General features: G+C 35.1%; 1 protein-coding gene across 3 annotated transcripts in view; it reads right to left on the bottom strand.

Annotated features, from left to right (window-relative positions):
* Positions 1-1,162: 1,162 nt before the first annotated feature.
* The window catches only part of phf21b (PHD finger protein 21B), a 70,866-nt gene continuing 58,869 nt past the window's right edge, over positions 1,163-13,159 (bottom strand). For all 3 annotated transcript variants that reach the window (XM_016557746.1, XM_016557732.1, XM_016557740.1), the window contains exons 6-14: positions 12,596-12,721; positions 11,692-11,743; positions 10,331-10,407; positions 10,192-10,246; positions 9,861-9,883; positions 5,989-6,147; positions 3,972-4,038; positions 3,766-3,869; positions 1,163-2,854 (exon numbers count right to left, since the gene is read on the bottom strand). In XM_016557746.1, coding sequence (XP_016413232.1) covers positions 2,591-2,854; positions 3,766-3,869; positions 3,972-4,038; positions 5,989-6,147; positions 9,861-9,883; positions 10,192-10,246; positions 10,331-10,407; positions 11,692-11,743; positions 12,596-12,721 — 927 coding nt within the window. In that variant the 3' untranslated portion in view covers positions 1,163-2,590. The remainder of the gene's footprint in view (positions 2,855-3,765; positions 3,870-3,971; positions 4,039-5,988; positions 6,148-9,860; positions 9,884-10,191; positions 10,247-10,330; positions 10,408-11,691; positions 11,744-12,595; positions 12,722-13,159) is intronic.

The following is a 13,159-nucleotide window of genomic DNA, read 5'->3' as shown; positions in this document are numbered from 1 at the left end:
TAACTGTAACAGATTTCCGTTACATTTATTTTCAAATTAAATTACGTAATTTTGTTACATGTAACTTACTCCCCAACACAGTGTTTTAGTGTGTTGACATGCGGTTGGTAATCTTAAGCCATTTTAGTGTATTACTAAGCAGTCATCAGGGGTTGTAGGTGGTTGCCAGGGTGCAGCAATACATTTGCTAAGGTTTTCTGTGTGGTTTATAGCACTATGTGGTTACTACAGTTTTCTGAGTGCATGACCAATCATTGCTATGGTGTTCTGGACAGATGCTAGATGGCTGGGTAAATTAGGGATGTTTACTTTTTTTTTTTTTTTTTACTGAAAAATATGAAAGCTGCTTGCCAAGATTTTTTTTTTTACTGATCTCAATGCAGTACTTAGCAGGAGCAATTGTTATGAAACAATAAATGATATGCATTAAGTTACATTCTGAATATGATAATACAGGACCTGATAGGGGAAAAAAATCACTTTTTATGACGTCTGTATAAATAATGCTTCATGTATTGTAATACATACAACACATACTTATGGTTATACCTTTTAAATATCTAACACAAAATAACAACGGTCTTGATCACATTTAATGTGTTGTACTGAGCATGAATAAGTATTAGAATATTATAAGTGGTCATATTAATTTATTTATTTATTATAAAATAATTTGACAATAACACCTTTTTACAACATTTATTAATCTTGGTTTGTTTTGAATTTCTAATCTGTAATAGGAAAACAATTAAATACATAAAAAAATCTTAATTTTAATCTATAATAGCATAAGTAAAGCTTAAGTTGAGTCTACAAATTTGTTTCATTCCGGATAGTTTAACATTAGGAACTAACAATGAACAATTATATATTTATAAATTAAATAAATAACAAAGATTAATAAATGCTGTAATAATACTGTTAATTGCAAGCTTTTTAAAGTTAATGCAATAGCACGTTAACATTTATAACATTACCACATATAATATTACATTACATATACAGACTTCATAGAAAATGTTACACAAAAAAACAATTTACATATGCTACCAAATCTAACACCCGAATTGAGCTGCATATGAATTCAGTAGATATTCCTTTTAAACGGAAGAAAGAAAAAACAGATTTTACTCCAAATGTGGTTAAATACAAGTCTGTTAGCCCTTAAAGGTATACATATATAATGATGGTATTTCTTATTTAACACTAAATCAAAACTAAAACTAATGTTTGTTTTTTAATGAAATATCCTTTGTTGAGAACGATAGTGCTGTCGTTAACCGTGTGCGACTTGTTATTCCTTTTGCATTTTGTAGTAACTCCATCAGGGATGTGGCGTTTGTTTTTCGAACCAAACCACACAGGAAGACAAACCATTCAAATGAACATGCTAAACTTTCCCTCCAAAGAAGTACCATTCAAATCATTTCCTATTTTTCTCCATTGACTTTTTTAGATATGAATTCTTTACTCTTATTCATCAGGCAGTGTTCATTTCTAACATTTAAAAAATCTGAATAAAAAAGAATAATAATAATAATGCAACTTGTGATAATCCTGGAGTGATGTGAAAAAAGAAAGTAAAAACATAAAACACTTCAGAGAAAACTAAAAACGGACAAGAGAGCAAGATGAGATGAAAACATTAAACAGTTAACGGTACAAAAACACTCAAGGGTTTTTGGCATATTTTATATAGTGGGGAGACAAAACATAAGTTTTTGGATTCTGGGATCAGGCACTCAAAGAACTCAAATGGCCTTTTCGTTTGTGTTGTTGGGACAGCCGAAATAAAATAAAAATCATATATGTACAAAGATCCCTCTCTCCAATACTTATTTGAAATCATTAACAGGCATCAGCATGAAAATACTAAATTCTTCACTAAAAAGGCTAAATTATGTTGTTATCTTAAATACTTTGTTCTTTTCTCTCTATTAATACTGAAAAATTATTTCATGTTGTTGTTTTTTTTTTTTATGTTTGTATGCTCGCAGGTACACACAAAATGAACAAAACGAAAACATTTCCCTGTCTCGCTTTAACCTGAATTATTATGGCAAACATTGTTCATCAAAAACAGAAAACAAACGTTTATTCCGATATATCAATGTACAGTGCTCTCCATTTCATATGTCGCTTGTCTTCATAACTACGCTAACCTTCTCAATAACTAAATGCGAACGATTATTCCCCCCCGATACGCGCACACACCAAACCCCAGTAAAAAACGCAAAGCATAAAAAGAAATGTTTCTAACTATGTAGAATACTTATTTCATATATTTGCAACAGCATCGTAATCTAGTAATAAATACATTAAGGCCAAGAAAAATAATACATTAAAAAACAGTGAATAAAAAAAAATCTTGTGAGCACTGTGTGTTGGCTTTAAAAATACTTATGAATTGAGTGACGCTCATAATTTCTTTTGAACTTTTTTTTTTCTCTCAAAATTTTCCATTATTTTATGGTAAGACATTACCAGAAGAAAATGCACGTTGGTTGGATATCACCGTCCGTGTCTCTTTACAAAGACATTTGGTGGTCTTGTAGAGAGAGCTGTTCTGCGTGTTTGTGTGGGTCCGGGGTCAGTTGTTGCCTTGCGGCTGAAGCGTGGTTTTGTGCAGTACTGCGGAGGAGCCAGCTGTGGGCGCCGTGGTGCTGGTGCTGCTGCCCGTGGCTTTGATCCACGGCAGCGAGAGCAGCGATGCCCCGGTGGTCGTGGTGGCCGTCATAGTTACTTGGATCATCTGGTCACGCTGGATGAGTCGGATCAGAGTCTTGAGACGCTCAAGGGACGTCTGAGTCTCCCGCTGCTGACCCAAAAGACGCTCCTTCAGCTCAATGCATTTCTGTTGAACACAGATTTAAAATTGTATGACAGAGCAATGTCAGACACAGACAGTTTTAATGTTCTTCTATGTTCATCTTTTTTCAGTTGCTTGGTTTAAAAATTAATGAACCAGTCCCCAGGTTATGCATCAACCCTGTTATCAGATTGCCCTTTTTAAAGTAATAATATATTCCCAAAAGCTGTAAAAAATTAGGGACGCAACGATACCATTTTTTCAGAACCGATCTGATCCGAGCTTATGCACATCCCGTGCGCAGAAAGATGCGCTTGAAGCAACACAGAGTCACAGCACGCAGCGATCCGCATAGAAAAGTTCAAAGCACAAAGGGAAGAGATATTGATGTGTAGTGTATTATATCTGTGCAATAGTTTCTTTTAACAGTTTTAAATCTCAGTTATTGTGCGCTCTTGAAGAGAGTTTCATCGTTTTGACTGTAGTAACTGAACGTGACCCAGTTTGAATGCTGAATGGAGGATGACAGACAGATGCAGCGGAGAGAAGAGTTTACGGGAAATTGACTAAAATATTAATCTATACTTCACATTGAACTATGGAACATCTTCAGAACACTTGAAATATAGTGCACAAAAACTTTATGGTGCTTTATAATGTTTTTGTGCCTTTCGTGGGGCTTAACAATAACACAGTAGTATACGCACAATATCGTATTTGGATCGGTCTCGTGACTCTCGTCTGACCGATACCCGATCCGGCAGAAAATGCCAGTATCGGAGCCGATACCGATACTGAGTATCGGATTAATGCATCCCTGTAAAGAATGTCAACACTGTTTATAATCTTACAAAAAATATACTTTTTATAATTAAGAATCAATATGGGTTTGTAAAAATCAAGATTAAAATTAGGTAGTCTATATTTCAACCAAGCCCTTTAGCACAGTTTCTTACCGAGAGAGAATCGCAGAGTCTCTTGTCCTCTTCACTCAGATGTTCACACTCAAGATTCAGCTCAGTGTTTCTCCTCATTAGCTTCCTGCGTTCCTCCTCTCTCACTGTACAAACATACACGTCATCACCATCATCGTCATCTTCATCATCACTGAGAATCGAGTCCTGAGGAGTGCTAGTGCATTCAGATGTGTTTGACAGCTCACCTGTTTTATGTGTAACATACGACTGGATGAAGTTCTGTGGCCAAGACAAGTTCTCTTTGTTCAAAACCTTCAAAAAAGGAAACGGAACATAAAATTAGCAAATTCTGTTTGTCTTCTTTACATGAACAAATCCTAAAGACCTGCGCACTATAGCTCTGCCTTTTTCATTTTTGTTCAGTACATAATTTTGCATGATATGGACGACACACCAAGGACGATAACTATAAAGATAACGATAAAGATATAGTTCTAAAAATCGTTCTCAATATTAAAGAATAGCAGAGTCCACACCACAACTATAACGATAAAGACAAAGAGAAACGATATCGTTGGAATCACTTTCAAGAATCGCATAGTTCACACCACAACTATAACGATACAGAAGAACGATATCGTTGTGATCACTTTCAAAATGATTTTTTCCCAGCTGATGAACGATAAAAAAATCGACAGCCAATCAGAATCCATCCTGCTGTAACGAGCTCAAGAATTTAAAGCGGCAGACGCATGTGCGCTTAGAATAAACAGATGATATCGTTCGCTGGTGTGGACGCTAATATCGTTATCTTTATAGTTATCTTTATAGTTATCGTTCTTGGTGTGAACGGGGCTTAATGTATGAATTAATAATTCACAAATAAAATAAACAACACTTCAAACTTCTAAACAACACCATAATAATTATATAGTTAAATATATAAAAAACGAAAACCTGTAGAACTTTATTGTAAAAAATAATGCTTAAAAATAAAAAGTAGCTCTAATAACATTCCATATATTTACGCAGATTTAGGAGATGGTGGTGGAAAAAAATTGGGGGAAAAATTGATCTCTCGCAAAACTTTTGTGTTCCTTCGAGAAACTTTGCGTTCCCTCGCAAAACTTTTGCATTATCTCAAAAAGATACTGGCGTTCCCTCACAAAACTTTTGCGTTCTCTTGCAAAACCAGTTGAGTTCGGACAAACACTTCCTGTTTATTATACAGCTTGCAGTGGTTCATAAAACGCATAACGCGGCTTAATGAAGATGATAAAAAAGACCAAATATGCTATATTATGTATCAAAAATAAGTACTGTGCACATGGAAGCAGATGAGCCCAAAATATGATCTGAATTGCATGGTAAGTGCTTTCTCCCCCATTGAAAAGCACACTTAATGTGGTTTAATATAAAAAACAGTGATAAAAAGACCACATTTTATTAAAAATAGCCTATACACTATGTACAGAAAAGCAATGTGCTAAGAGTTTTTTATAATGTTTTTTCTACGGGGGTGAAAACACGTGAAACTGCACGTTCCGTTCTGTGCTCATCTGCTTTTCTGTGTGTAATATAAACTGTAAACAGATTTGGTATTTTTAAATCACCATCTTTGTTCATTAGCCCACCTTAAGTGTTTTCTATGGGGGGAAAAAAGCTTAATGTGCAGCGCATTGTTTTCATATTCTGGGCTATTCTGCTTTATTAATAGAAATATTATTAATGAGGTTATTAATATTAGCCTAATAATGATATCAATATTTATTATTATCGAATTTGGTGCTCCAATGTCACTGTTTTAAAACATTAAGCCACATTAAGTGTTTTAGAATGTCCCAAAACCATCCCTTGAACTAAGCACTTACTTTATTTCTTTATACTTGAGTCCAAGTTCAAAATAAAACTGTATAAACCGCTCCACTGTGAACATACGGAGCTGTATGAACCACTGCAAGCTGTAAAGTAAACAGGAAGTGCTTGTCTGAACTCATCTGGTTTTGCTAGAGAACGCATGTTATCATTACAACATAAAAAGAGGACAGCTATATATATTTTCTAGTAAAAATATCTAATTATTCCTAAAACAAGATCAATTTATTACTTTGGTAATTGCATTAGACAAAAATTTAGTTTGTATCCACGCAGATTATTACATTGTCCAGATGAAATGAAAAAACATCAAATAAATGTCCTACAGACATCCTTGTGCTGTTGGAGTTTTTATAATGTGTGTGTTCAAAGCAAAGAGGAACATACTTTCTTCTGGCACTTGGGGCACATCCATATGCCCCTGGTGGCAGTTTTGAGAGGTGGATGCAGGCAGTCGGGGTGGTAGGCGCGGGAACAAGTGTGGCACGGCTGAAGATCTCCTTCCTGTTTACACACTGCACAGTGATCATCATGCTGCAGCTCCTCCTGTGTCACACACACACATTTACAGAAACACACCACACAACAGTCTGTCAGCAATTCTTCATATACACTTTAAATATTATGTAAGCATAACTATTAGCCCTTTCACAAGTAAAAAATTATCTGTAAAAAATATTAGGTAACACTTCATTTTAAGGTGTCCTTGTTATACATGTTACATGTACTTACTATTATAATAACAATAAATTATGCATAATTACATGTAAGTAACCTTAACACAAACCCTAATCCTCACCCTAACCATATAGTAAGTGCATGCAGTTAATTAATATTACTCAGTACGTAAATGTATAATTACATTTAATTATAATTACACTATAACAAGGACACCTTAAAATAAAGTGTGACCAAAAGTTAAATAATTAACATTTTAAATATTCTGAGCCCCCTTTGAGATTTCTTTAAGGAGTCCATTATTTTAGAACACATCACATTACTATTTCCATAGCAATGCATCAGACTGGTCACATGAAACCGTACAGACACAATAGTGCTATTTCACTAACATACTGGTTTTGTTTATTTATTTTTTCTTTTATAATAATAACCACGTTAGTTGATCGGTAAGTTATAATGGGCTATGGGTGTCACAGTGTTTGTTTACGATAGAACACAGTCAGAGAGTTTGAAAGGTTTTAAATTTTTATCTTTGCCAGTTCAAAAAACATTTGGTCAAAAACAAAAACAGCTTTTTGACCAAGGCTGTAAAGTACTTCAATTGTAATTTACTTAAATTGTATTTCAATTTTACTTCATTTCTAAAGTACTTTACGCCGATAACTGAATATTGTAATTTTACTCATATGGGAAAGTACCGTAACTGTACATTTTGTGTGTATGTTCCACAAAAAAAAGAAAGTCATACAGGTTTGTATATTCTTGCCACGTGATTCACAAACACAGAGTGATGTTAAAGTCGTACCTTCCAGCAGAGCTCCTCAGAGTCTAGCGTGTGAGTAAAAGCATACAGTAGGTTAGTAGCCGTCACACTGACAAAACTTGAGTTATTAGAGTTAAACAGCAATGTTGGCGTGTAATCAGCAGGTTAAAGCAGTTAGCATTTGGCTTTATAAGGTCAACATTTCATGTCAAAGTCACTGATAGTCACAGGTTAAAGAACTAAAACATGAGCACTTATGATGAATGTGTGAGTTTAATTTATTCTGTTCAAACATGTTTCTGTGCATTTCATGCATCATTTTTCAGCTCAACCCCAACACCATTATGTTGACAGAAGTAGAAATCTATTTTACCTCTCGCCGACAGAAACATCGCACTGTTCAGGTAATTGGAGGCAAGTCTTTTGCGCTGAAAAGCAAGATACAAATGTTTACAAATGAACATAGCCATAAAATGAACATTATTTAAAGAAACTATGACAGTCAGACAGACCTCTGGTTCAAACAGTCCGCTGTATGCAGGGTTAGCTGTGCTTCGCCTTTTTCTCTCCTGCCGTTTACTCTGGATCTCTGACAGAAATGAAAACACCATCTGTGATGGAACTTTAAACCCCAATATCTCACACTGAATCCTTTTCTTAGTTTTTGTTTGTTAATTTGTTAAATTGTTTCATTCAAAGTTGAGCAGAAATCAGAATAATTGTCTCCTTTCATTGTTCATTTCAATGTAACTGGTCAAAACACACAAGATGTAGAATTGGAATTTGAAATTAAATCAATTTAAAACAATTCAACACAGTCATGTACCAACACGTTTGGCGAATGCGTTCATTTATTCACTGATACATATAATGCATTTTTTTAACTGACTAGACATATTTCTCCAAGATCAATACTATCAAAACAATTAACAATCATCGAAAAGATTTTTAATAAACAGAACCACAAAATGACCATCATATTAATAATAAATATTGACAACAGAAATATTGACAGCCTTGTGAGCAGCGTGCCAACATATAGCGTCGGTTGCGCTACAGGCGTCCCGAGTTCAAATCCCGGCTAGAGGACCTTTCCAGATCCTGTCCACTTCGCTTCCTGTCACTTCTACACTGTCCTATACTAATGAAGTCAAAAAATGCCAAAATAAATCTTAATAAAAATTGTTTTAAAAATCAGTCTATTGATGATATATTGATATTTGGCTCTATTTTGAAGGGCGATTTCAAACTTGGAAAATTAGATATTCTTCTTACCTACATTCAAGTGTTATAAAAAAAGAATGATTGAAGCTAGAATAAAACAGATTTTTTTTTTTTTTAATTAAAAAGTAGAGGCTTTGTTCTCTATTTTGATGTATTGCATGTTTAGATATTCATACAAACAAAATATTTTGGGGGCCATGAAATTTTAGTGAAAATCATCAAAAATGCTGGCGGTGGCTGGCAACTTTTTAAAAAAAATGCTGGCGGGGAAAGAGTTAATATGTCCAATATTTACTGAAAATAGCTTATAGGTGTATGGGTAATTCATTATAAACTACTTTGAATTTTATTCCATTTTAATTATACTAAATGTAATTTATATTATAATTACAATTCAGCATCTTGTTTGATACCTCAATTCAAATTCAGGAACTGAAGTGGTATTCGTGTGGCACTTCTCGTACAGTTTGCAACCCTCTTTATGCATTGTTTTGCTAATATTGGAGGCTCCTGATTGGAGTACTTCATTTATGAATCATAACCTGCCAAACTGGCTATTGAGTTGATATGTGTGTGTTCCCACTTCCCACCATGGCTGATTTCCCCCCGGATCTAGCGGTGGTAATTTTAAACCCTGAATGCAACTCACCTTCCAAGTGTTCTGTAGTGACCAGGCCTAGTGCGGCCATGAAGGCAATTTTCTGTAGGACAGAAGGTTAATAAAGTGAATGCATTAAATATTGAAATACCTTTGATGTTAACTTAACTCTTCAGAAATAATTTTACTTGAAAACCCGTCCAAACACAGTTGTTTGGCCTAAATGCTACTTCTCAGTTACTCAAGGTACCAAATTTCTGATCAGTTTTTAAGAACCAGTCACTCAATCTGACAAAAGATTTTCAATTCAAGAGAGTTTTGTTTGAGCCATTAGTAATAAGATATCCTCAACTATATATTCCACATGCATTAACTGTGGTTCTATGATGGGCTAGCCCTACATCGAGGTTATTTCCCTGCCTATGACCCAAGACATGGGATAGGCTCCGGCATCCCCAAATTCCAAGATCAGAAAGGTTTGAGTGAACAGTAATTTAGGGTCACACTTTATTTTAAGGTCCAATTCTCGCTATGAACAAACCATTAACTATGACTTTTGCCTCAATAAACTCCTAATTTGATGCTTATTAATAGTTAGTAAGGTAGTTGTTAAGTTTAGGTATTGGGTAGGATTAGGGATGATAATGGGCTATGGGTGTCACAGTGTTTGTTTACGATAGAACACAGTCAGAGAGTTTGAAAGGTTTTAAATTTTTATCTTTGCCAGTTCAAAAAACATTTGGTCAAAAACAAAAACAGCTTTTTGACCAAGGCTGTAAAGTACTTCAATTGTAATTTACTTAAATTGTATTTCAATTTTACTTCATTTCTAAAGTACTTTACGCCGATAACTGAATATTGTAATTTTACTCATATGGGAAAGTACCGTAACTGTACATTTTGTGTGTATGTTCCACAAAAAAAAGAAAGTCATACAGGTTTGTATATTCTTGCCACGTGATTCACAAACACAGAGTGATGTTAAAGTCGTACCTTCCAGCAGAGCTCCTCAGAGTCTAGCGTGTGAGTAAAAGCATACAGTAGGTTAGTAGCCGTCACACTGACAAAACTTGAGTTATTAGAGTTAAACAGCAATGTTGGCGTGTAATCAGCAGGTTAAAGCAGTTAGCATTTGGCTTTATAAGGTCAACATTTCATGTCAAAGTCACTGATAGTCACAGGTTAAAGAACTAAAACATGAGCACTTATGATGAATGTGTGAGTTTAATTTATTCTGTTCAAACATGTTTCTGTGCATTTCATGCATCATTTTTCAGCTCAACCCCAACACCATTATGTTGACAGAAGTAGAAATCTATTTTACCTCTCGCCGACAGAAACATCGCACTGTTCAGGTAATTGGAGGCAAGTCTTTTGCGCTGAAAAGCAAGATACAAATGTTTACAAATGAACATAGCCATAAAATGAACATTATTTAAAGAAACTATGACAGTCAGACAGACCTCTGGTTCAAACAGTCCGCTGTATGCAGGGTTAGCTGTGCTTCGCCTTTTTCTCTCCTGCCGTTTACTCTGGATCTCTGACAGAAATGAAAACACCATCTGTGATGGAACTTTAAACCCCAATATCTCACACTGAATCCTTTTCTTAGTTTTTGTTTGTTAATTTGTTAAATTGTTTCATTCAAAGTTGAGCAGAAATCAGAATAATTGTCTCCTTTCATTGTTCATTTCAATGTAACTGGTCAAAACACACAAGATGTAGAATTGGAATTTGAAATTAAATCAATTTAAAACAATTCAACACAGTCATGTACCAACACGTTTGGCGAATGCGTTCATTTATTCACTGATACATATAATGCATTTTTTTAACTGACTAGACATATTTCTCCAAGATCAATACTATCAAAACAATTAACAATCATCGAAAAGATTTTTAATAAACAGAACCACAAAATGACCATCATATTAATAATAAATATTGACAACAGAAATATTGACAGCCTTGTGAGCAGCGTGCCAACATATAGCGTCGGTTGCGCTACAGGCGTCCCGAGTTCAAATCCCGGCTAGAGGACCTTTCCAGATCCTGTCCACTTCGCTTCCTGTCACTTCTACACTGTCCTATACTAATGAAGTCAAAAAATGCCAAAATAAATCTTAATAAAAATTGTTTCAAAAATCAGTCTATTGATGATATATTGATATTTGGCTCTATTTTGAAGGGCGATTTCAAACTTGGAAAATTAGATATTCTTCTTACCTACATTCAAGTGTTATAAAAAAAGAATGATTGAAGCTAGAATAAAACAGATTTTTTTTTTTTTTAATTAAAAAGTAGAGGCTTTGTTCTCTATTTTGATGTATTGCATGTTTAGATATTCATACAAACAAAATATTTTGGGGGCCATGAAATTTTAGTGAAAATCATCAAAAATGCTGGCGGTGGCTGGCAACTTTTTAAAAAAAATGCTGGCGGGGAAAGAGTTAATATGTCCAATATTTACTGAAAATAGCTTATAGGTGTATGGGTAATTCATTATAAACTACTTTGAATTTTATTCCATTTTAATTATACTAAATGTAATTTATATTATAATTACAATTCAGCATCTTGTTTGATACCTCAATTCAAATTCAGGAACTGAAGTGGTATTCGTGTGGCACTTCTCGTACAGTTTGCAACCCTCTTTATGCATTGTTTTGCTAATATTGGAGGCTCCTGATTGGAGTACTTCATTTATGAATCATAACCTGCCAAACTGGCTATTGAGTTGATATGTGTGTGTTCCCACTTCCCACCATGGCTGATTTCCCCCCGGATCTAGCGGTGGTAATTTTAAACCCTGAATGCAACTCACCTTCCAAGTGTTCTGTAGTGACCAGGCCTAGTGCGGCCATGAAGGCAATTTTCTGTAGGACAGAAGGTTAATAAAGTGAATGCATTAAATATTGAAATACCTTTGATGTTAACTTAACTCTTCAGAAATAATTTTACTTGAAAACCCGTCCAAACACAGTTGTTTGGCCTAAATGCTACTTCTCAGTTACTCAAGGTACCAAATTTCTGATCAGTTTTTAAGAACCAGTCACTCAATCTGACAAAAGATTTTCAATTCAAGAGAGTTTTGTTTGAGCCATTAGTAATAAGATATCCTCAACTATATATTCCACATGCATTAACTGTGGTTCTATGATGGGCTAGCCCTACATCGAGGTTATTTCCCTGCCTATGACCCAAGACATGGGATAGGCTCCGGCATCCCCAAATTCCAAGATCAGAAAGGTTTGAGTGAACAGTAATTTAGGGTCACACTTTATTTTAAGGTCCAATTCTCGCTATGAACAAACCATTAACTATGACTTTTGCCTCAATAAACTCCTAATTTGATGCTTATTAATAGTTAGTAAGGTAGTTGTTAAGTTTAGGTATTGGGTAGGATTAGGGATGTAGAATATGGTCATGCAGAATAATGGTTGTGCTTCATAAGTACTAATAAACAGCCAATATGTTAATAATAGGCATGCTGATAAGCAACTAGTTAATAGTGAGAACTGATCCCTATAATAAAGTGTTACCTAATTCAGTGTTGTAGTACTCAAGTCCAGACAACACCAAACTCAGACTCAAGTCCTCCACAAGTTCAAGTAATACAACACTGCTGTAATTAGTCATTGCCATGTCAATCAGATGGTCTCTTCCTGTCGAAGTGCACTGGTCATGTCAACAATGCTTCTAATAGCCAAGACTAGTTGTGAGTGTACCTCTGGATCCTCCTCCTTTTTGGCTGGGTTTGAAGGGTCAGGGCTTGGCTCCTTCACAGGACTGTTAGTTTGTGAGGCCGGAGAACTCTTGGAGTTGCTGGGAATCTGGGGCTGAATGATTATAACCTGGATACACACATTAAGGGCCAGTTTTACTAACAGCTTGCACCAGCGCAAACTGTCTTTTGGCGTTTAAATAGTACTGTCAGGTTTTACTAAAGACGCGCAGTGATGAATTAGCGCTGAAAAAGCGTGGACAGTTATTTTTGCGCCTGACCTTTTTAAATATGTATTTGTAGGAGTTTCCCTTTCAGACGCAAAATTTATAGTAGGAGAGTATTCAAATGAATCACGAAAAGGGGTCTTAAATCTTAAAGGGTTAGTTCACCCAAAAATGAAATAAAAAAAAAGTGTCTCACACGGCTCCGGGGGGTGAACAAAGGCCTTCTGAAGCGAATCGATGCTTTTTTGTAAGAAAAAATAAAAAACGTAATAATCACTTTACTGTAGCTTGCGCCAACAGTCCTACACGGAAGCAGTTCCGGGCTGATGAGGTATGAGGTC

This window comes from Sinocyclocheilus rhinocerous, unplaced genomic scaffold, assembly GCF_001515625.1.
Source record: "Sinocyclocheilus rhinocerous isolate Xijiao unplaced genomic scaffold, SAMN03320098_v1.1 scaffold1784, whole genome shotgun sequence".
NCBI lineage: Eukaryota > Metazoa > Chordata > Actinopteri > Cypriniformes > Cyprinidae > Sinocyclocheilus > Sinocyclocheilus rhinocerous.
This window is presented reverse-complemented; position numbering and strand designations above follow the sequence as displayed.